The sequence below is a fragment of the Pomacea canaliculata genome, linkage group LG12 (genome assembly GCF_003073045.1).
Source record: "Pomacea canaliculata isolate SZHN2017 linkage group LG12, ASM307304v1, whole genome shotgun sequence".
NCBI lineage: Eukaryota > Metazoa > Mollusca > Gastropoda > Architaenioglossa > Ampullariidae > Pomacea > Pomacea canaliculata.
Genome location: NC_037601.1, coordinates 13,779,772 through 13,800,820, shown reverse-complemented (window position 1 = coordinate 13,800,820; position 21,049 = coordinate 13,779,772). Strand labels below are relative to the sequence as shown.

Genomic DNA, 21,049 nt, shown 5'->3' with positions numbered 1-21,049 from the left:
TTGACGATGATTTCTGCTAACATTTTTACTTTTTTTCTTTCACCATGCAGTTACTACTCTCACAGTATACTGTACGGTGAAAATAAATGATGGAACAGCGACAGTATGATCACAGACTATATATTTCCCATATGTATAATATATCCCTGGTGTGATATCATTCATTTGATGTGATTCTTCCCTGGATAACTACCGCCGAAAAATCGGGTTTATACATTCTCCATTAAAAATGCATACTTTATATATTATCTTTCCTGAAACTTTAAGCTTTGTCGTTCATTTTTTAAAAATAAGAAAGCAAATGTTTTTGTTTTTGATCTGGTGAAAATTGCTCCAAGTTGAGATTTTGTACAGATAAGAATTTACCAATGGCTGCTGCATTGTCGACCGATCAGAGCTAATTTATCTTTAACAAAATTATCTGCATGTGTTCTTGAATAGTAGAGCCTGACGAACGAAGCAAAGAAAACTCGTTGACCAGGAATAAATTGAGATAGCTATGTTTTTAAGAAAAGTATAAACTAAGGAGCGAAGGAAAACGCCTGTTGGTTGTGGACAGAAGTAGCCAATGAAGTCTAGCAACCATGGCCGGGTGGTCCCAAACACTGCACGCGACACGTCACGGCTACAAGTTCCTAGTTACCTGACGTCACAACTGAAGCGACATGGCGGACACTCTAACCGCACTAAACCTGGTCGCAGCACATTTGTGCGGTAACGCTTGTGATCAGTCTTAAACTCTCTGATGTCAAGACGTCTGCTGCATCGACTTCAGTATCGAACAGTAAGTATGGATTTTTGTGTGGATGACGAAGAACGAGTATGAAGAGTAACACTAGGAAAACTTGCTACGTTGAAAACAAATACCTAAGTTACATTTATTTAGAACCGCACATGTCAGTATAGTTGATTTGTCTTTACATTATTATCATTTTTTCAAGAACGTTATCGTGTTTGTCCTTACAAATTTAGGGTTCTATATAAAAAAGAGCTCATCTCAAAATTAAAATGGTGTAGAAAAGGGGCCATAGACATAAATACACAAATCTACAAATAAAGAGAAGGAATAGAACAAAAATAAGAAGACATAAAGCAAAACATATCAATAAATATGCAGATACAGCATAGCACTGTTATATAGGAAGATCTGGCAGTCAATGTGGGGTGAAGAATCATTTGTTTAAGCACTTGGGTTGAAGCTGTCTTGAGTGAACTCTTATATAGTGAGACCAGTTACATGGTTGTCACTTCTGGCACCCACAAGATAATTGGCACTAAGAAAGCATTAATGGACACAACAGTAGTCTAGAAAAATCATGGAGCAGAAGTAGGATAGTGAAAAACGCACATAATCATTAAGCCATTCCAAACACAGACCAAAAATTTACTTGTTGAAAATACAGTGAGTCATGGCTCATAAATCAGATAATGTGAAAAAGAAAAAAAATTGCATTGTCTGTAAATCAGAAAAAGTGAAAATTGGAGTGAAGTGAAGAGAATTAATCCCCATAAAGTGAAAAACTTCAGACAAGATAACCAGGGGGAGAGGCAGGGGTGGGTGGGGTGGCAAAATTTGTTTTATGCCGGACCAACTAAGGCTATATCATTACAAAGCAGCAAGCCCTGTAAACAGGTGCAACATGCAGAGACAAGATGCCCAACATAAAGAATAGGCTGCAGAGTGAATAAAGCAGTCTATTGGGAAAATGGCCAGATGCAGGCATAGAAGAACAATTTAGATGAAGAGTGTAACAAAAAGCATATATCAACAAGAGATATTGAAGTCAATGAAGAGCCATGGCTAAGACAAAAAGACAGAGAGCAATCCCCTTGATGTTTATGCTTTAAGAAGGGGTTTCTTAAGAATATAGTAATTAAGCTGGCACTGATTATTTTACTACATTTACTGACTGATTTCTGCCTGTTAAAATGCATATTTTTCAATGCAAGTACTTAGCCACAGCACTTTTTCTGCATTGCATAAGCATAGGTTCAGAAAAATAATTTTGAAATTCTTTTGAAGAGATCATTTATTTAGAAAATAGATTACATTTGTGTCAACTAAAAACTTCACTTCATGGTCATTTGAAAACTCTCTACTACTTTTTTTAAGAAAAAAAATATCACCACAAACTGATGAAGTGATGATTCAACAATCAGTAATTTATATCCTGTCTGTGTCCGCACTGGATCTAAAGTGAAGACATATTGAATATACTTCCATATATAATCCAAGCTAAATATTATAAATAACACCTTTTGTAGACCTCATCCTGACTCTTTTTGTATACTGGTGTGGCAGACCTGCATTTGGTTTGGCATGAAAGCTGTCAACTTTTTAAGTCTTACTGACAGCTGTCCCCTGAGGTCAGATAGCAGGATGAGATCTGGAGCTGACTTTAATCTTGTAGTAGAGGGACAAGTCAGTGTTGTCACTCTCATGCGAATTAAAAAGATATGCATTCACATTTGTTAGCTTCACTCAACTCCAACAAGGCTCCTTTCATCCGATTGAGAAAGTGTTTCTGAAAGACCCACAATGTCTCATTAAAAATTTTTTTTGTTGCTTATAAGACATGAAATTCATGACAGTTTTATTACATAGTTATGTATATACATGCGGCCCTATACTCCACTAGGGGCGAATAGGAACAAAAAGAAAGAATGTATATATAGCTTTTGAAATATATTCACCATCAACAATGTAACTATCAATAAAAACACTTTTTTTCCATTATGCGTCCAATATTCAGATGGTGGATCTAAAAGTAATAAAAAATTAATGATTTATAATGATTGGAAGTGAAAGGACAAGTATTTTCTCAAGTGAATAATGCTTTTACAAAGAAAAAGAGAGAATTTTTTTCTATTAAACAGGCCATCAGCCTATTTTATGGAAGACTGAGAAAAAAATACACCATTAAAGATAGGTGAACATAAAAGCCTGAAAACAAGTGAATGCACACAAATTGAAAGACCAAATGGATCAACACATGCATATCTGTATGCACATACACACATTCACTCTCTTTTTCTCTCTCTCTTTTGTGTACAGAAAAGCAGTGATACTGAGTTGGAAAACTGATTAAAAAAAGTGTAGAGTGCATGAAAAAAACTGTAAGGTGCATATATTTTAAGTTTAACCCACTGTGAGCCTTAGTCTCATTAGCCATGCAGGGAATGCTATAAAACATTAAATAACTAGTGAGTGGGCAAAGACCACAGTATTTGGGAGAGCAGTAAGTAAATTTTGAAGCTGATCTAGTCTTTTGTGTCACTGTGGAGTGTAGGCAAATGAATACCTGTAAGATGGAAAGAGCTCAGTTGGGTGTGGAATCAAGTTTGTACAGAATAGGGGCATTACATTTATGCTGAAAGTACACTAGATACTAGGGACATGTTGTGCCACACAGCTTAGTAGTGCAACAAGTAGAAGATTATTTAAAAACATTATTACCAAGTATTATGTTATTTTTCTTCCAGTCAGTGTGCATCTGTTGATGTGTACCTTTCCCTTACTGCTCAGTTACTTGTCTGTTTGTCCATCCATCTGACCTTCTGTCTATCTAAACACTTCTTTATTTGTTTTCTACAACACAAATTTGTGAGGAGTAGCAGAAGTCAACACATTATAATGACGTTTTATCGGCAACACATATATGCTACTTTGACACTTTTGTGTTTAGAATGTTATTTTAAAGACATATTTGCAGGGATGTAATCTTCAGTGGTGTTTAATTTGAAAACTATTAAGACTTGACATCGCTGCCAAGCTGTATTGAAAAAGTTGCTTTGAGTCAGTTGTCTTGCTTTGTGCTGGTTCAACTTTGACAGTTCATTCCCGGCAACCAAAGCATGTAGAGTTGATGGATTACATTTAGTTTGTTATCTGCTTCATGGACAGCTTTTCGGTGTTTAGTAGTGCTTGTGTAGAGTGGGAAGGGTTTTTTGTGGTGTGTGCATAAGGCTGCTATTTTAAAAGTGAATTGACTTTGTTGCATGTGATTCTCAAACACATGAACCTTTAAGGCTGGAGCATAGTTAACAGGATGGGCTTCTTGTGTAAGATCAGAATGAACTGCAAGTGAAGACAGAGAGAAAAGACCATTAGTTGAAAATTTCCTGAAAGCTTCCACATGTTAATTAGTGTGTGCATAGCATTTGTGTGTGTGTGAGAGAGAGAGAGAGAGAGAGAGGAAATATGTGCACATTTAGATTTATTCAAACACATTCTTTATATGAGTTTCATGTGCATGGTTATTCTCTGTCTCTCCTACATGCTACATTGTTTTTGAGTATATATGTTAAATGTATATACTCATAATGTATTAATCCTTGTGGTTGCCTAGTATATAATATGTACATGTCAAAAGATATGCATTTTTGCATGTACATTCTCTCTCTCACACACACACACACACTCACATACACACCTCACCTTCTCCTTTATTCCAGGTTGAAAGTGCCTCTTCATGGATGTTTAAGTTAGATGTAATGATACTCTGCCAAAATGTCTGTGAAGCGACTCTGCAGTCTTTGCTTATGAGGTTCAGCTATTTCTTTTTTTACCAGTGAACTCCCACTGCCGTTGAGCATAAATATTGCTGTGAGGTCGTTTTTTAGTCATGCATTTAAATTGATCTGGCATTCAATAGCGGTATAGAAGCCAGTGTTAGCCAACCATGTGATCTAAGGCTCAAGCAATTTAAGCCCATGTGTTTGTTCTGTATGCCTTACAAAGCAACTGAGTTCTTGACAAAAACAGGAAACTCACAAGGAGATTAAGTGTTTTTACTTCCCTCACCAACAGGTATATTTGTAAAGTACCGATTATTTCTTTATGGTTTAAGACTTTAAGTGTTTTGTAGTGATTCTTCAGTGATTGAAATAACTAGTTTACCAATTCAGGTGTGCAAGAGAGAGAGTGTGTGTTTATTATAAATTATTATAAGTTAGAAACAGAAATATGATGAGCAAAGAAATCCATATAATGTTATTTGATTTTTTAAAAACTGTTTTTGATAGTTTCAGATATGCAGCACATCCAGATTTAGACCTGTCAAAGGACATTCACAAAATTATGAATGACAATGTTCTTAGTCAACGCAGCAGCATCAAAAATAGTGGCTTGGCATCCATGATGTCTATCCCCTCACCTTTGTCATCTGAGGCATATGCAGCCAAGAAGAATGACAGGCTGAAAGTGAGAAGCAATTAAAAAAAAATTCCTTATTAGTAGTGTTTAAGATTGTCCAGTTATAATGACCTGCTGTTGTAATCAGATGAGAAAACAGACCAAAGCACTGAGAGATATTCTGTCAAGCTATCAGGTGGTTGAAGTGGGGTTTGAGGATGATGAGCTAATAGCTGAGAGCAGACCTGAGATAATTTGAGGACTTTAATTTTGGTTGGAATAAAGATTTGTGCAAAATCCACATTATCTGTCCAGATAACAGTCTATAGATAGTACAGGTATCTTTGACTATTTACAAGGTTTTTCTTTGCCTGTATTAAGATGATATCTGTCTACTCTACACACTCACGCTTAATCATTCACAAATCTCTTTCCACACAGATGTTTATATTATACTATTCTTCCAGCAAGCACTATTAACATGCTTCTCAATCTGAGATCCATCCTTGATCTGTTTCTTCCTCTTTTCTCATGGTTAGAGCACCATAAAAAAATTTTTTCTTTAGCTATTTATCTCTATAGCCCTTTGTCTCCTGTTTTCTTGTACCAAAGTCAGATGTACATTCGCTAGAAATTACCACAGACTTAATATGTCAGCAGACAAAAGAGGTGCCACACAAGATCTTGAAATATTATGTTGTGTTACTTTTTTTCCAGGACTCACATATTTTATATGCCCTAAGCAAAGATATCACAAAAACAAGGTCTTGGAGGTGAGTATAATATATTAGCTACTGAGTTTTTTTCAATTCCAACTTTCTATCCTTAACATCCATATTAATCAAAACCTTATGTTACAATTAATAATGATATGATGGTTTTCAGTCAACATGCATTAATGTATGCAAGCGCATAAGATCCTTTTAAATGCACTTTGCATAGTGCTAGAGACATCATTTAGATATTTAATTAAAAAGCTAGGAGATAACAATACTGTACTAATTTTGAAACAATGCATATAATTCTAGTGGTCCTAAGCTCAGAAGCTTCAATGCTCATCAAACGCATCGTGCCAGCTGGTACAACAATTCCACACCTCACCATAGCCCTTTCTTAACGACACCAATTCAAAGAATGGTAAATCATTTTCTGCCTTGTAAAATCTTTCGTAAACTCCAACATTTCAGAATGACACTGTATTGTCCTCGTACTTGTCCTTGCATCATTCATGATATATATATACATTCCTTTCTAAGACCACGTTCTTTGTAATTGTTTAAAGTAAAAGATATATGGAATTTCATTCATTCATTCCTGTTATTTGACACTTCTTTTGTTTGTGATATCATTTTTAGGGTTTCAAAAGTTTGCATAGGTGTTGCATATATGCTACTTCATTGTATCTCTTCATATAGCTCCTTTGTTAAGTCTTTTTGACTCTCTTTTATATGGCTTTGTTCTCAATTTATGCACATTGTAGACATGTGTTCATGTTCATCATTCTGCCTCTCAATCTCCGCAGAAGAGCTCTGCAGGAGGGGATATAGCAGCAAATAGACACTCAGAGAGATATAAAAGTGGGCTGAGCAGAAATCGGCAAGAACAGCGACTACGTGAGGAATTGTCAGTTATTTACCAGTCCCACAGAATGAACCAAGCATTAGAGGTAAATGAATTTCTGCATTACATGTGCATGCATGCAATGCACACACACATGCACACAAACAACAAAGTTGTGTAAAGGAGAAACAAAGGAATGATATTGTAAGCCATCTTGTCACTCCTTTTTGATCTGTTCATTGCTTGTTTTACTTCCTTTAGTTTGAAATTTTGACTTTACTAAGGGCATAAGACAACCCTTTAATGGATTTACATCTGGTAGTTACATATTTCATAACAGCAACTGGCAACTGTAATATTTTTAAAACTCCACAGTTTGAACTGATGATGTGTATCTGAGAGTGTATGCCATGATGGCTAGCCCTTTGGCACATTGCTACATTGTGCTTATTGTGAATGTCCAACTGTTTGATCAGTTTTGATTCCTTATCTCACTTATTTGCATGCAGATGATAAAATATTTCCTTGAATAATAGAACTGTGGCTAAAGTAATGCAAGCTTACAAAATGTGTAGGCCTCAGTGTGTGTGTAAGAGAGCATTTGGTTGGTTGGTTTATTGTGTTTTACACTGTTCCATCAACTAAGGCCTTGGTGAGAGAAAGTAATGATATATTTAAATGCTTAGGAACCAAAAACAGGTTATATAATCACAACATACTAAACAATAAAAGCCATCATAAGAAGCAAGAATAACATAAAATGGTAGGAAATAGGTAAATGAGGGGTGTTGTGACTTTAAAAGCCTCCAATAAACCAGAATCTTAAACTAGAATCTAACAAAACATAAAACCTTAAATCTGATGGTAATCTGATTACCTGACAAGGACAAACTGGTGGGGGCTCACCTCATAAAAGATGTGACTGCTTGGCATATATATAGGTGTGTTCTAACCTTAGTCTCTTGAGAATTACCTCATCCAGGACGGCATGGAGGCAGGCAGTCAGAAAGACAGGGAAGGGTGGCTTGTAACTTGTTCTGGCCCAGAGTGTCCCAGTGGCATCGCTGCAGGAACAGAACATAGGCCGTGAAGATAGGCTTACAGTCAGAAGACACCGGTGACTGCATGGATTTGACAAGGAGACTGGCAAGGTCCGCTCGAACATTGCCAGGAATGCCAGTATGCCCAGGGGTGCAAATGAAAACAATGTCCTTGCTGCAATGAAGGAGAGCCGCATGAATTGTGTGAAGCTGAACCAAGAGAGAGGAAAAAAGATTTGAGAGCAGAAAGAGAATCAGAAATGATGAAAATGGTTTGCTCGAAAGATCCATGAACGTTCTGTAAGACTAGCAAGATGGTGTGAAGTTCCGCAGTAAAATAAAGAGCAGCCATCCGCAAGTCGGGCTGAAGAAGCCAGAGTAAAAGTTGATCCTAAGGAGCCACCCACTACGTGACAACGAGCATATCATCGTAAGAGAGGCCAGATTCCACACGTCCGCGCTGAATGGCTGCCTCTTCCTTCCATTTTGGACAGTCTTTAGAAGAAGCAGCGTAGGAACCGTCACAGTTGGCACAGTGGGCACTTAAGGACTAATCAGTGGTCTTGAGATTTGAAGTTAGCTCCGTGACCATAACACTGACAGTTGGGCAGTTACCTAAATCAGGGGATCAACCAAATGCTTTCCGTCCCATCGGCCCAAGGCCTCTGAAGTTTTCTGGTTGACGCACTGGACGAGGAACAGCCCAGAGCGCAAGCACTTGAAGAAAGAAAAAGCAGTAGAAAAAAATGTTTTGAAACCCTTAGCGATAGTAGAAGGGGAGAGGGACAAGAGCGGCTGAGCCAGCTCTGCACGCCGGACACCCTCAACATTCACTCGAACACTACTTGCACCTCATCCTCACTGTCCGAAGACTCATCATCGTGTTTCCCAAGTTGTGATTTTTGTGTATCCACGATGAAAGCAGTTTGTTTCGTTCCCTCTGCCACCCACCACGTAGTCCAAAAAGGGGATGCGACTGAATGGTACCACTTAGGGCATCTCCAGCAGGGTCATACCAGGGATACATAATGTACTCTGGCCTTTGAAAAAGAAAACCAGATTTTACCCCAGCCGCAGACTTCTAGCAAAGCTAGTGCAAATGACGACCAGCCGATTGATTGGTGTGAGCTACATCAACTTCCTTTCTAGGAGAAGTCTGACCCAAAGAGGTGTGTTGGTATGATGGGCCGCAACCCATCAGGAACCTCAACCTCCAGAATCCCATTCTCCCCCGACACGGGTCGCTCTGCACAGAGGGCCTAAAGAAGGTCACAGAGAAAAAAAATACATTAAAAGAAATGCGCTTTGGAAAAGAAGACAGTAAATAGACCAGAGGAGACAGAAGATAGGAAAGATAAAACTGGAGTGTAACAGGGAGATGGTTAGAAAAAGAGTATAGGTGAAAGGGCCGCCAAGAGAAGAAAAAGAATAGTAATAGAGTAAGGGGTGGGCCAACTTAGCGAGAGAGAGGCTGGGTGTTCACCCCAGTACAAGAAGCTATGGCATTGATGTGGTATATAAAGTGTCTGCATTAGTCAAATGCATGTTGGTGTCTGCACAGATGGGTCCACACAGGCAAGATGTTAGCTATTATATCTGTGGGTCCCGGATGCCACTGCTAAACCGTTACATTGTGAGCGAATCTGAACTTCAGCGACAGCATGCTATGAAAGAGGCCAGCAACGAGCTAAAGCTTGACCTCACCAGGTGAGTACTGGCCTGTATACATGAGTAGCAGCATAAGGATGTTAATATTGTCCCGATGATGTGAGTACTGGTGCATGAATGTAAGTAATGGCGTAAGTCTATGATACTGGTGTGAGGATCTAAGCTTTGACATGATAATTGAGTACTGGTGTGAGGATGTAGATGTTGGCACGAGGATGTGGGGACTGGTGTAAGGCTATAAGTACTGGTATGAGGATATGATACTGGTGTGACAATGTATGTATTGACACGAAGATATAAGTACTGATGCAAGGATGGATATATTGGCATGATGATATGATCTTGGCGTGAGGATGTTTGTACTGGTATGAGGTTGGTGTTTGGTGACACAGCTGCTAATGCACCTGTCACCTTGGTAGTGAGAACTGGGTGTCATAAGTTCACGATCTTGGTTCTAATATTCCTCTCTCTAGATATGACAGCTGTTCACAGGACTGATGACTAGTGTTTTTTCCAAGTACTCCAGTTTTCCCCATCCTGTGTGTGCTGTGTGTGAGAGAGAGATCAAGAGATAGTGTCTCAGTGTGAAAGAGTGTAGAATGCATTTAATGGCTGATTGATGTGTGTGACATTCATCATGCAGGTGTTATGTGAAGTTTATTAAACCCGGAGGAAAGGGCGCTATATAGATTAACAGATTTATTTATTTCTTAAATTCTGGCATGAGGATCTGTATACTGGTATTGCTGGCAAGTGGATGTAAGAAATGGCATGAGAATGTTAGTATTGGCAAGAAGATTGTGTATGTGGAGGCCATTATTTAAATAATAAGTTGAAAATTTAACGTAGAATTTAAGATGAATTTTAAAATCAAAATAGTAAAATTTGTCAGTTTTAGACAAACGCTGGCACCAGGAACACATGACTGCTGATTGCTGTCTCCAAGAGTGCACAGACATCGTTTTGAGAAATCAGTGCTGTCTTTTTACTATGGGGTTGTCACAGAGACTAGACTCTGATGTATGAGCTACATGGTTTCTAGTTTCCTGTATGTTTTGGTCTTGAAAGCAAAATAAATTTAATGAGACCTTTTTCTTCTATTTGTGGTCAATTTTCAGCATTAATAATACCTAATCCCATGTATTTTCTTTCAAGAGCAACAAATGTGTATATGTATTCTTCTTGTTGCCTAATCACCCTTAGTGGAGCATTGGGCCGCAACTACACCCGTCATCGGACTCCGTTCTGGGCGTCTCTTTCCATTTGGGACCATGTCATGCCAGCTGCCTCCGCCTCGCTGTGGACCGATCTCCTCCATGTCTGTCTGGGTCTCCCAACCCTTCACCTCCCCTCTGGGTTTTAGCGCAGAGCTTGTCTTGTTAAATTGTTGGCGGGCTTTCGCAAGGTGTGACCGATCCAGCTGCACTTACACTTCTTGATGTCATGGCTGGCAGGTTTTTGGTTGGTTCTCTCCCACAGGTCTGTAGACCTTCTGGAGATCTTCTCGGGCCATCTGATGTTGATGTGGTGCATGTCTCAGATCCATATAGAAGGATTGACTTGACATTTGCGTTAATGATGCGGATCTTGGTGTGTAGAGATAATGCCATGGAGTTCCACAGGATTTGGAGTGAATGCAAGCCTAGCTTTATGCATTCGGTTTCTTACATCTTCATCTGCACCCCCATCTTTGCTGACTATGCTGCCAAGGTAGGTGAAACAGTCAGACTATAATATATTCCCCATGTTGTTGGAGTGGGGCTCCTTGCTTGTTGCTGACCCGAATTACCTCCGTTTTTTCATGTTGATGGTCAGGCCAGTCATCGCTGCTTCTTCTGAGAGCCGAGTGAGCTCTGTCTGTGCGTGTTGGTGCTTGTGGGACTGATGTCATCCGCAAAGTCGAGATCCTCAAGTTCCCTGGCGAAGGTCCTCTGAACGACCGTGTTGCTGTTAGAGGTTGTTCTTCTCATGATCCAGTCTATAACGATCAAGAAGATTTTCAACCTTGCCTCACAACCTCACATTTAACCTGGCTGACACGAGTCGTGGGGAAACTGATTCCCATGCTATTAGTTCTCTTGCAACCTCTGGTGTCATCAGTACAGCTACTCCTTGTGTGTGGTCATGGTCAGGGTCTTCATGTCGAGAGTAGATGATAGTTTCCCGACGAAAGTCTGGTCTGGCCGTTGCCATTTCACCTTGTCTCGCGCAGGCCGCGGAGCTTGAAGCCATAGTTCTTTATTTCTTGGACTACCTGAGCTGATTTCCTCTCTTATAGGGTTCTGATGTTCCAGGTCCCTATCCTGGTTTTTGCCTTGGCCTAGAGAAGATAGGTCGGCGAGCTTACTTCCCGAGGGCTTCGCCAACACGCCATAAGCCCTTCTGAAGAGGGATCTTCCCGCCCAGGCTCTCGTGCTTGTGTTGCATTTGTGGTTTCTCTAGCATGGTTGTTTTACACGGTAGCCCCACGCCCAACCCTCCTCCTTCATCCGGGCTTGGGACCGGCAAGTTACCCTGGGGAGTTTCCATGCAGAGTTGTGTATATATATACAGTATATGTATTTGTTGTTTGAGCTTATATGCATTTGTGTACATGTTCATATATGTGTATGCTTTGCATGATCCAAACTGCTTTAACTTAGGCTTTAAACACATGCTAACTCCAGCATAATTTATAATTCCTAAAGCATCTATTTTACACCTCCCTACTTTGTTGACCTTCCACAAATCTTCTAACTGTGCAGCAGAGGGGAGGAGCTCACTGGGGACGACTGTGATGATCTGGAAGATCATCATCATGATTGGAGGCTTCAGAATACATCATTGGAGGTAACACCTCCCATGTCCAATCAGCAACAAATGGTTCATGATTCATTTATGACAGAGCAGAGCAACCAGGCTAAAAATTATATTTCTCAAAGCTTGATTTTTAATAAAGATTATGAACAGAACGAAGACTCAGAACAAGAAAGTAAACTTGCAGCAAAAAGGCTTTTAACAAATTCACCAAAGCAGACAGCTCTGTATCTATCTTTGGATGAGGCATCAGAATATGATTATTTCGACAGTGAAAGAGGCATGGAGTCAAAACATAACATGCTTCTTGAAGAAAAAAGGCAAAGATATGATGAACCAGAAAATAAACTTAAAAAAGCTGTATCAGGACAGGTGGACCATGAGCATGAATATGGATTTCAGTGCAAATGTTACAAATGTGAATCTGCCAAGGAAGTTATAGCCGTGATCCCAGAAACCGAACCCAGCCAAAGTGATGCTGAATCTGACTCTAATTTGTTTTCATGCCCTTCTGAAGTATCCTGTCTGCCTGATGACATTTCAAAGCAAGAACAAAAGACTACAAGTGTAGAAAAACAGGAAGTAGATTTGGACATGTTAAGTACTGTCTCCAGTCCTAACATTTTTTCTGTCAGATGGGATGAAGTCTATGACAGCAAAAAAAATAAAGAAAATGATCTCTCTTCTGACAAGTCATTCAGCGAAAAGTCATTTCTGCACAAGTTCAGAGTCGATGATGACAAAATGCAGTTGATGAAACGCAGAGAAAGAGATATCAAGCTGATCTTGACTACACCTTTAAACAATTACTACAGCAGCGAGGAAGACAGTGATGAAAGTGACAGTAGCAGTAGTAGCAGTAGTAGCAGCAACATGTCTGCAAACAGTGCTGGTAAAAAGGTGCCTTTCAAAAACTATTCTTCTGGTAGACACAAAAAGTTGAGAGAATCATCTGAAAGTAGGAATGTGTATGACAGGTTTATAAGATCATCTACTGGAAGGAGACATCAGATGAGCAAGGATAGTAAGACAAATCTACAAGGTCAGATTGCAAAGTACAATTCACAAGTTAGAGTTAGCAGACCTCAGCCCACAGGGTGGAAGAAAGCACCGGGACAGCTTTTATATGGGAGGGAGAACCTGTGCAACAAAAACGTGATGAAAGTGGCCACACAACCATTTCTATTTAAGGAAGGAGATAAAAATGAGTCTGAGAATTTGATAAGAAGCAAGACATGTAGCAATGGGCCAGCATCCACACACCTTGGGAACAAGTTTCATAACCAGAACCGAAGTAAGGTAACCGAAGCTACCAAGGATGACACTTCAAATAAGAGTGGGAAAGTTGCCAACCAGAATCAGCAAAGAGTTTTACCAGAGAGCTTTGACTCAACACTTTGGGATCATTCGCAAACACTGGGAACAACACTTCGCTTAGGTTTACCAGGCTATGAGGCACCAATAGGTTGCCTGCCCTTTTCTCCTGAACCTTTTAGTCTGGAGGTAGAACAACTGGTTCCCTTGGAAAATTCAGTTAATAAAAAATCAAGAAACAGTCGTTGTGCTTCATCTCAGTCAGACAGTTCACAGTTAAGAAGCAGTTGTGTTTCCTCAACTTTGGTCAAACAGACCAAAAACAGGTGGCATCCTTCTCTTCAGCCACAAGGTAAGCATTCAAGAAATAGCTTTTATCAATCATTAAAATCCAACTACATGCAAGAAGAAGGAAGCATAACAGATTTACATTTAAAGACTATTTTGCAGGGAGAAATCCATTCATCTTATTCAAACAGGGCCTCTCCAGACAGTGAGAACAGAAATGAAGACAGCAAAAGCGGGATAGGACGTAGTTGGGTTCAGAAGGAGTCATCATTTCACATGCAAAGTAAAACATGTGGATCTTACAGCTCAAACTGCTCCAACTCTTTGGGCACAGATGATAACTTAATGTCTTTAGGGAAGGAAAATTTTACAGAAGAATGCGTGGAATCATGTTTGGATGAGTGTAGTCTGCCAACGCCACATACAGTTGAATATGATGGGGACACTGATGATGAAATAACTCTATCCCAATCACCAGTGATTTGGAAAGATGAGAAATATGAGCATGATGCAGGGCATACCAGGTTTTCAGGAGACAAATCCTATTTCTGCTTTAATACACAACATGAGATGCCAAAATCATCCATATTGTCAAATAGGGAGCATCAAATGATGATCTCTAACAAGACAGTTGCTTCAGCCCAAACATATTACTCAGAAGAGACACTCAAAACTGAAGAAATGAGCATTCATGACTGTAGTGTTGGAGAAAATCTTTTGGCAATTACACCCACTGAAAGAAAAATAATGCCAACACCAATATTGGCTATAAAAGGGGCATTCAGCTCTTTGCCACCAAAGGAGCCAAAATGTAGGAAGAGAAAACAGAGTTTGATACAAATTGAGAAGAAAGATTTTGATAAAAATGGTGACCAGAAGTCACTGATAGTTTGCTCTGCTAGGACATATCCACCCTCCAATGATTCCATAAAAACTTCAGGAAAGAGCAGAAGTTATTCACCTTCAAGTTCTTCTACAATACCAACAGGCAGACAACCATGTGATGGGAAAGAGTCTTCAACATCTTTGTCACAGACAGACCAAGAGAACACAGTTGGTTGCATGTCCACAGATGTGATACAAACAAATTTGCTGTCCAGCAAATTGCTGTCATCTCGTTCTGATAGCTTTCTATCCAGATCTGTTGCCTCATATCTAGTAAAGGGTGATCAAGTGAAAGTTGGCTGGTCTGAGAGGGTGAATGCAGATTCCCAGAAAAAAAACCAACCAGACTTAGTACTGACAGGATTAACATTAAAACACAATGCACTCAACAAACCTGTGCACTCTTCACTAAAAAGTAAGCTGCAGCCTAGCAACCAAGACAGTTTCCAGCCTCATAACCAAGTAAATATCAGCCACAAAGACAGCAAGTTTCTTGAAATTACTGGTTTGACTCTCCATGCTTCTAAAAAAACTGCAAATGATAGATTAACACACAACTACAGTGATACTGGTATTACTCAAGTGTTTAATGCCAACTTGGTTCTGGACAAATCTGCAACATCCCAAGTGCAGGAGCTTGTGCCAGATACCTCAGCTTATAGTCTCAATAAGAAGCTGCAGTTCAGTGAGCATAGCGTGGAAGAATCTGTTGAAAATATCTTTAAGGCAACAGAAGTCAAAGATGATTTGTACTTATTGGATGAAAAAATGAGCAGATGTGGGCAGAGTAGGATCACAACAGAGGCGCCCTCAAAATGCAAGAACATATTACGCCTGAACTGTTCTTTGGATGATGAACATATGACTGGAACAATTTCAGCGATTGATGCTTGCAAACAAGACGGTGGCCAGCAATATCTTGTAGCGACAGGAACAGGAGGAAGAATTCTGCTTAGAGAAGTACACAAAACAAATAAGAAATATGGTGATAGGGATGTTTTAAAACAACAGCAACAAAAAGTTTGTGAACAGGACATTGAACAGCAACATTTTTTGGTGACAGGAGCAGCAGCAAGAATATTATACAAGGAAGTACACAATGGAGAATATGATGACAGGGATGATCTTAAACAACAGCAGCAAGACATGCATCCTAGTATCAGTGATACAGCCAACCATTCCGGCTTGCTTTTCACAACCAGGAAGGCCCCAGTCTAGAGGATTGAAGAACTTACATCCACAGCACTCACCCAATATCCAAGACTTAAAGCTATTGAGAGTCTCTGGTCATTCATTGCATTCATCCTGTGACAATTACGTAGGTTGGCCCAATTACACTGATTATGCAGAACCTCTTCCATCATACATGCAAAAGCACTTTCAGTCTACCTCACCAGTGAGTATGAATGGGAGTCAAGAGGCTGCTGGCCTGTACAATAGTGAAACGGCCTTTGAAGACACTCTTCAGTCAGCAGAGACCAAAGATGATTCTTCTCATTTCTTGCCTGGAAATATGGAGAAGGAATATGAGAGCTTAGAAAGGGATCCTGTAGAATTAAGAAAAATTTCTGAACATAAGATTCACGAAAAACAAAATGGTGACAGAGAGGATGAAGAAGATGTGTGGGCAAGATGCAAATTTACAAATCAACATGTCATATGTGATAAAACCAATATTTACCAGCAGCTGCATCAACTTTTAGAAGAGTCTTCTGACGAGCTTAAGCTTAAAAAATGTAAAGAGGAGGGGCAAATTGTAAATAGCAATTGCCAAGATAAATGTACACCAGGAGAGCATGAGGTCATTGTTAACTGTGAATTATTGAAGAAGGCTAACGGTGACCATGATAAAAGATTTCTCCAGTACAGTGAGAAAGCAGATGTAAGGTCCAGCACGTGCAGTGAACAGCAACCTCTGACATTCTCCTGCAATTTTGCACAATATTCTGCTTGCAGAAAGCCAGCAAAAAAAGTTGAAGGGTTTGCAAAACCATCTCAGGATAATAGATTTAGAAAGACTGATGTAAACCACCCAAGGCTCAGACAGACCCCTCAGGAGTCTAAATGCCCACAAGGTGCTCAAAAAGGTATCGAACTGGCAGACCTTTCATTGGGAAATATATTCTCCTCAAAAAAAATTGTGCAAAAAAACTGTCCTCAACACACCATACTGATTTCTCAGAATTCGCTTGCTCGTGCTTCTTCTAATTGTGCTGTCAAATGGAAACCCAACGCAGATAAAAGTCCATTTTTGAGCCAACAAACTAGTCTTCTCACACTTAAAAAAGACTCCTGCACTATGGACAATTTGATCAAGGTGTATTCACGGGGTCCAATCAGCAAGCAGAGGTCACAAAAAATGTGCACTGTAGAAGACACATCCTATAACTCTGCTAAAGTTTCAAAGAACCAGCCTCGGAATTTGTCAACTAATAAACATGAGAACATGCATTCTAAAATATTCCTTGGTTATAGAAAGCTTTCTATAAAACCTGACGATTCACTTGAAGTTTATGGAAAGCAATTGAAGCTGAAAGCATAAAGTATGCAGAAGATTCTGTACATTACAAGCATTTTTTTTTAAATGAAGTTTATAAGCAAAATTTTTGACATTACTGGAAGTAAACTTTATTTCTTTTTTCCAGAAAAGAGTAACAGAATGAAGTATTTTATGTTTGCTAGTAGTCCAGTGATATAGTAAGGAAATAGGCCAGCGTGCATTTTCATTCAGTAACATCTCCAGCTCTGCCAAGAAAATCAAAATTTAAAAGTAAAACTATTACTCTAAGATCTGGTGAGACAATAACCTTTGAGTAAATATATTTAAAAATAAAGTTTAAAGCATTGGAGACATTGGATAGGAAAGTGCAAATACTATATCAGGATTTTCAGCCAGCCTTATCCATAAAACTAGTGAACAGTGGTATTCAATACTGGCCAGGTCATTTAGGACACTTGTGTACACAAAGGTTTTTACTTATCTTCCTTTGTGGATACACAAAGTCTTTGGACAATTTTTAAAGTATTTACATTTCAGTATTTCTATTAAATGAATGGAACGTGAGATTCTGTTTTCATTAGTAAGTTCATGTCTTGAAGGTAACAAATGTGGACAAATGTGGACATTGCATTGAAACTCACAGCATTTTGCTGCTTCTTTGGAATGCATCCATCTTCTGCATTTTACTGTTGATTTTATTGTTGAAAATTGTGCATGCATATTTTGTCTTGCCTCTAATACTTGGATCATTAATTAGTCATTAACTTGATCCTTACTGAACACCATACTGAAAACTTTCTTTTAAATGCTAATAGTTAATGCATATCGAGCTATTCCAGAATAATCTTATCACAGCAAACATTACAGCAGATATGTGATATATCAACACACTCTATGTAAGTCAACATTGTACTATCTTAGATACACAGGCTGGACTATTTATTGAATCCTGGGGAAAAATTATTTTAATCAGTGTCAGTGTTGTCTGTTTGGATTTTCAGTGTTAAAGCTAGGCCGTCTTCTGATGCATGAGTCAGCACTAAAATTTTTATAATTTGCTTTGTGTTGGAATGATGCATGAACTCTATCAGTTTTTTTTTTTTTTCTTAACAAGTAATTGAAATTTTTCACATTAAACTTTCTTTATACTTTTCTTTCTCTGGGAAATAACATCTGAAAATGTAAAGTGCCCTGTTGTATGAAATTAAGGTGAATTATTTAAGTTTTCACAGTTGTTATTTATTATTTTAATTAACAAAATTCAGCAGCTATGAGATGAGAAACACTGGTATTCAATGTTAAAATCAAATCTTTCCAAAACATTAGCAAGTTACAAAAAGCATTTATGTATTTAACTTTTATTAGCATATATTGGCTTGATGCCTTTTCTCCATTCAATGAAGTGTTTCAATATTTGTTGCAGAAAATATCCATACTTTTCAAGAATCCCGAAGCCTAACAAGAACAAGGTAGACCATTGGTGATGTTTACAGTCAGCATCTGCTATTTCTTGTGTCTCATTGGCTCTGCCAGCACTTTCCTAATACTTTAGCATTGTTTTACTTACATCTCCAGTTAAACCCACCATCTTGCTCTCTCTTTGCATTGCATTTCTTGATTCAGTGTCATTGGTATACATTCTTTTTCTGTCTCTGGTCTACTCACCTAAAATGAACTGCCACCCCATATTCACCAGAAACCTACTCTTTCTTGTTTTCAATATCTCTGAAATCTTAATTTTTTTCCCCCTGCCACTAGTGTGTTTGTGAGTGCCATGAATTTTAGTAGCAAGAAAGGGCACTTTATAAATAATTATTATTTATAATCCTGCAAGATAATTGACTGCTCTTTGGAACAAAGAAAGTTGTATCTTAGCTCTTTGTAAAGGAAGTAACCTGTAGTAAGTTCTTGAATATGCTTTACATGCTTTTAGTAGCCTCATGGAGTGACCGATTTTTAATAATGAAGGGATAATATCATCAACATTATTCATTTCATAAACAACACTTTCTCCAATGTATCTTTTACATAATGCCACAGGTGTGCAGAATGCTTTGCAAAAGATTGGGGCAAAAGATATACTTTTGGTCTCATTGTCTATCAGGTGATGTGTTCACTTATGTGCTTTGTTTTGCTTTTTTCCAGTCCAGAGAAAAAACAGACGATAAAATTTCCCATAAAAATGGTGATACTGTTGATGAGGCTGCTGCCCTGAAAACTTCTATACCTGATGAGACAGAACCAGTCGCTTTAAAACCTAAATCACAGCAGATTGGAGAAAGAATACCACCTATCAATGCTACTTCTGCAGAAGCATCAAGAAATGATGATTATTTACTATCACATTACTCTGAAATATCTAGTTCTCCTCAGTCTCTGCAGAGCAGAGGTGTCTCAGATGATAAGATTATCAAGGAAAACACTTGAAATTCATTAGGCTTTTTTGTATTCTGCTGTAATATCATCTAATAAAACAAGAGACATGGGTTCATTAAACAAAAATTTTCCAACTCTGTGCAACTTAAACAATGGCTGGAAAATTTTGCTGCTCCTAGTACGTGGAAAGTGTGGGGGATGTTTATAATAATAAAGTACTAAAATGGCACATTTCGCAGCACAAGAAAAACAAGCAAAATAGCACAGTTGTAAACGTCAAAAAAAAAAAAAAAAAAAAAAAAGAAGGGGGGGGGGGGGTGAGAGTGCTGGGTGGGTAAGGCTAACTTTGAAAATTTTCAATGACGCTGGGTCCTGAAAAAAAAGAAGCAGCGCCCAAATTTGTCTTGACGGTTCCGTGCGAGAGAGCGCATGCGTGACGAGTAGATATGCTAGATGTTTATAGATGCCTTTGTACATTGTATATGTAAGCTTCAAGAGCGAGTGCCAGAGGAGTCAGAGCGAAAGTAAGAGAGAGAGACAGTTACAGAAGCTATTGCGGTCGAGTCGCCGCTGAGGTAGTTTCAGCGGGAGTTGCTGTTGTATTACGGCATGTGTCGCCGATTTTCCAGTGAACGTCTACAAGTGAAGATTGTTGTACATACTGTAAATAAAGTGTTAGAAACTTTTCTTCGACTCGATTTTCTTGTAGACGTTAGCACCGTAGATTGAAGACCCATGAACGAGCCATTGACGCACTTACTAGCTGTCATGTTGACAACTTTCGACTGTTAAAGAGCATGTGTAACCCTTTATCTTCTAGGGTCACCTGGTACAATAAAAGAAAGGTTGAATGTGGCGATGCGTTTGAAACTAGAGGAAGAGGGATTTATAATTTGAATTGATGTGATGCTTTCAGAGAGAAGCTAACACAATAATGGGAAGAGAGTTGGAGTGAGAGATTTACTTGTAGAGCAAGATAAATTCATCAAAGGGCAGATTAAGGACTTTTTGGCCTCATTCATGTACAAAGATGTTCCCCAACTATGGATAGAAATAGAAAAAAAGTCCCCCAAACAAGCAAAGTCAGCAATTTTTCCATAGATAAGTACCACAATAATAATAATAAACGCAAAATTTGTATAGCGCACACTTGCACTAGCATTATGGGAACTGGTGTTAGGGGTAATGTTCAAGGAAGAAGTGCACATTTAAAGGATTCAATAGTGGGTAGGTGGCGGATATGGAGAGAGTTCTATTGTTTCGTAGCACAGTAAAAATCATGTGGTCATAATTATGTTGTTCTTGTGACAGGAATAGTTAGGAGACGGTCGTCTATGTACGGTATGCCTTGGTACACACATTATTTTCCTGTATATATTAGATATTTTATTTTGTGAAAACTACAAAAAACAAAAGAAAAAAAAAAGCTGAGTAAAATTTATTGATTTATTATGGAAAATGTGAAGATTAGTATTTAATCATTTCAAT

At 38.7% G+C, this 21,049-nt stretch overlaps 1 protein-coding gene across 4 annotated transcripts; it reads left to right on the top strand.

Annotated features, from left to right (window-relative positions):
• The first annotated feature begins 592 nt into the window (after positions 1–592).
• On the top strand, positions 593–20,987 carry LOC112576571. 4 transcript variants are annotated; one of them, XM_025259122.1, is made up of 9 exons: positions 594–784; positions 5,026–5,203; positions 5,852–5,907; positions 6,163–6,271; positions 6,657–6,800; positions 9,296–9,441; positions 12,150–12,231; positions 18,609–18,654; positions 19,331–19,470. In XM_025259122.1, exons 2-8 carry the CDS (start codon positions 5,081–5,083, stop codon positions 18,642–18,644), a joined length of 696 nt encoding a protein of 231 aa, XP_025114907.1. In that variant the 5' UTR covers positions 594–784; positions 5,026–5,080; the 3' UTR covers positions 18,645–18,654; positions 19,331–19,470. The 4 variants fall into 4 exon arrangements, with proteins under 4 accessions (XP_025114905.1, XP_025114907.1, XP_025114906.1 ...); XM_025259121.1 differs by having other exon boundaries at positions 600–784; positions 12,147–12,231; XM_025259120.1 differs by lacking the exon at positions 12,150–12,231 and having other exon boundaries at positions 593–784; positions 19,331–20,987.
• Positions 20,988–21,049: the final 62 nt, after the last annotated feature.

What these genes read in the sequence shown, in the direction of transcription:
- LOC112576571 (XM_025259120.1), top strand. Translation starts at nt 5,081, where the DNA reads ATGAATGACAATGTTCTTAGTCAACGCAGCAGCATCAAAAATAGTGGC. An exon ending in CGACACCAATTCAAAGAATG is followed by an intron (nt 6,272 to 6,656) that starts GTAAATCATTTT and finishes CAATCTCCGCAG; the next exon opens with AAGAGCTCTGCAGGAGGGGA. An exon ending in CGAAGCCTAACAAGAACAAG is followed by an intron (nt 18,655 to 19,330) that starts GTAGACCATTGG and finishes GCTTTTTTCCAG; the next exon opens with TCCAGAGAAAAAACAGACGA.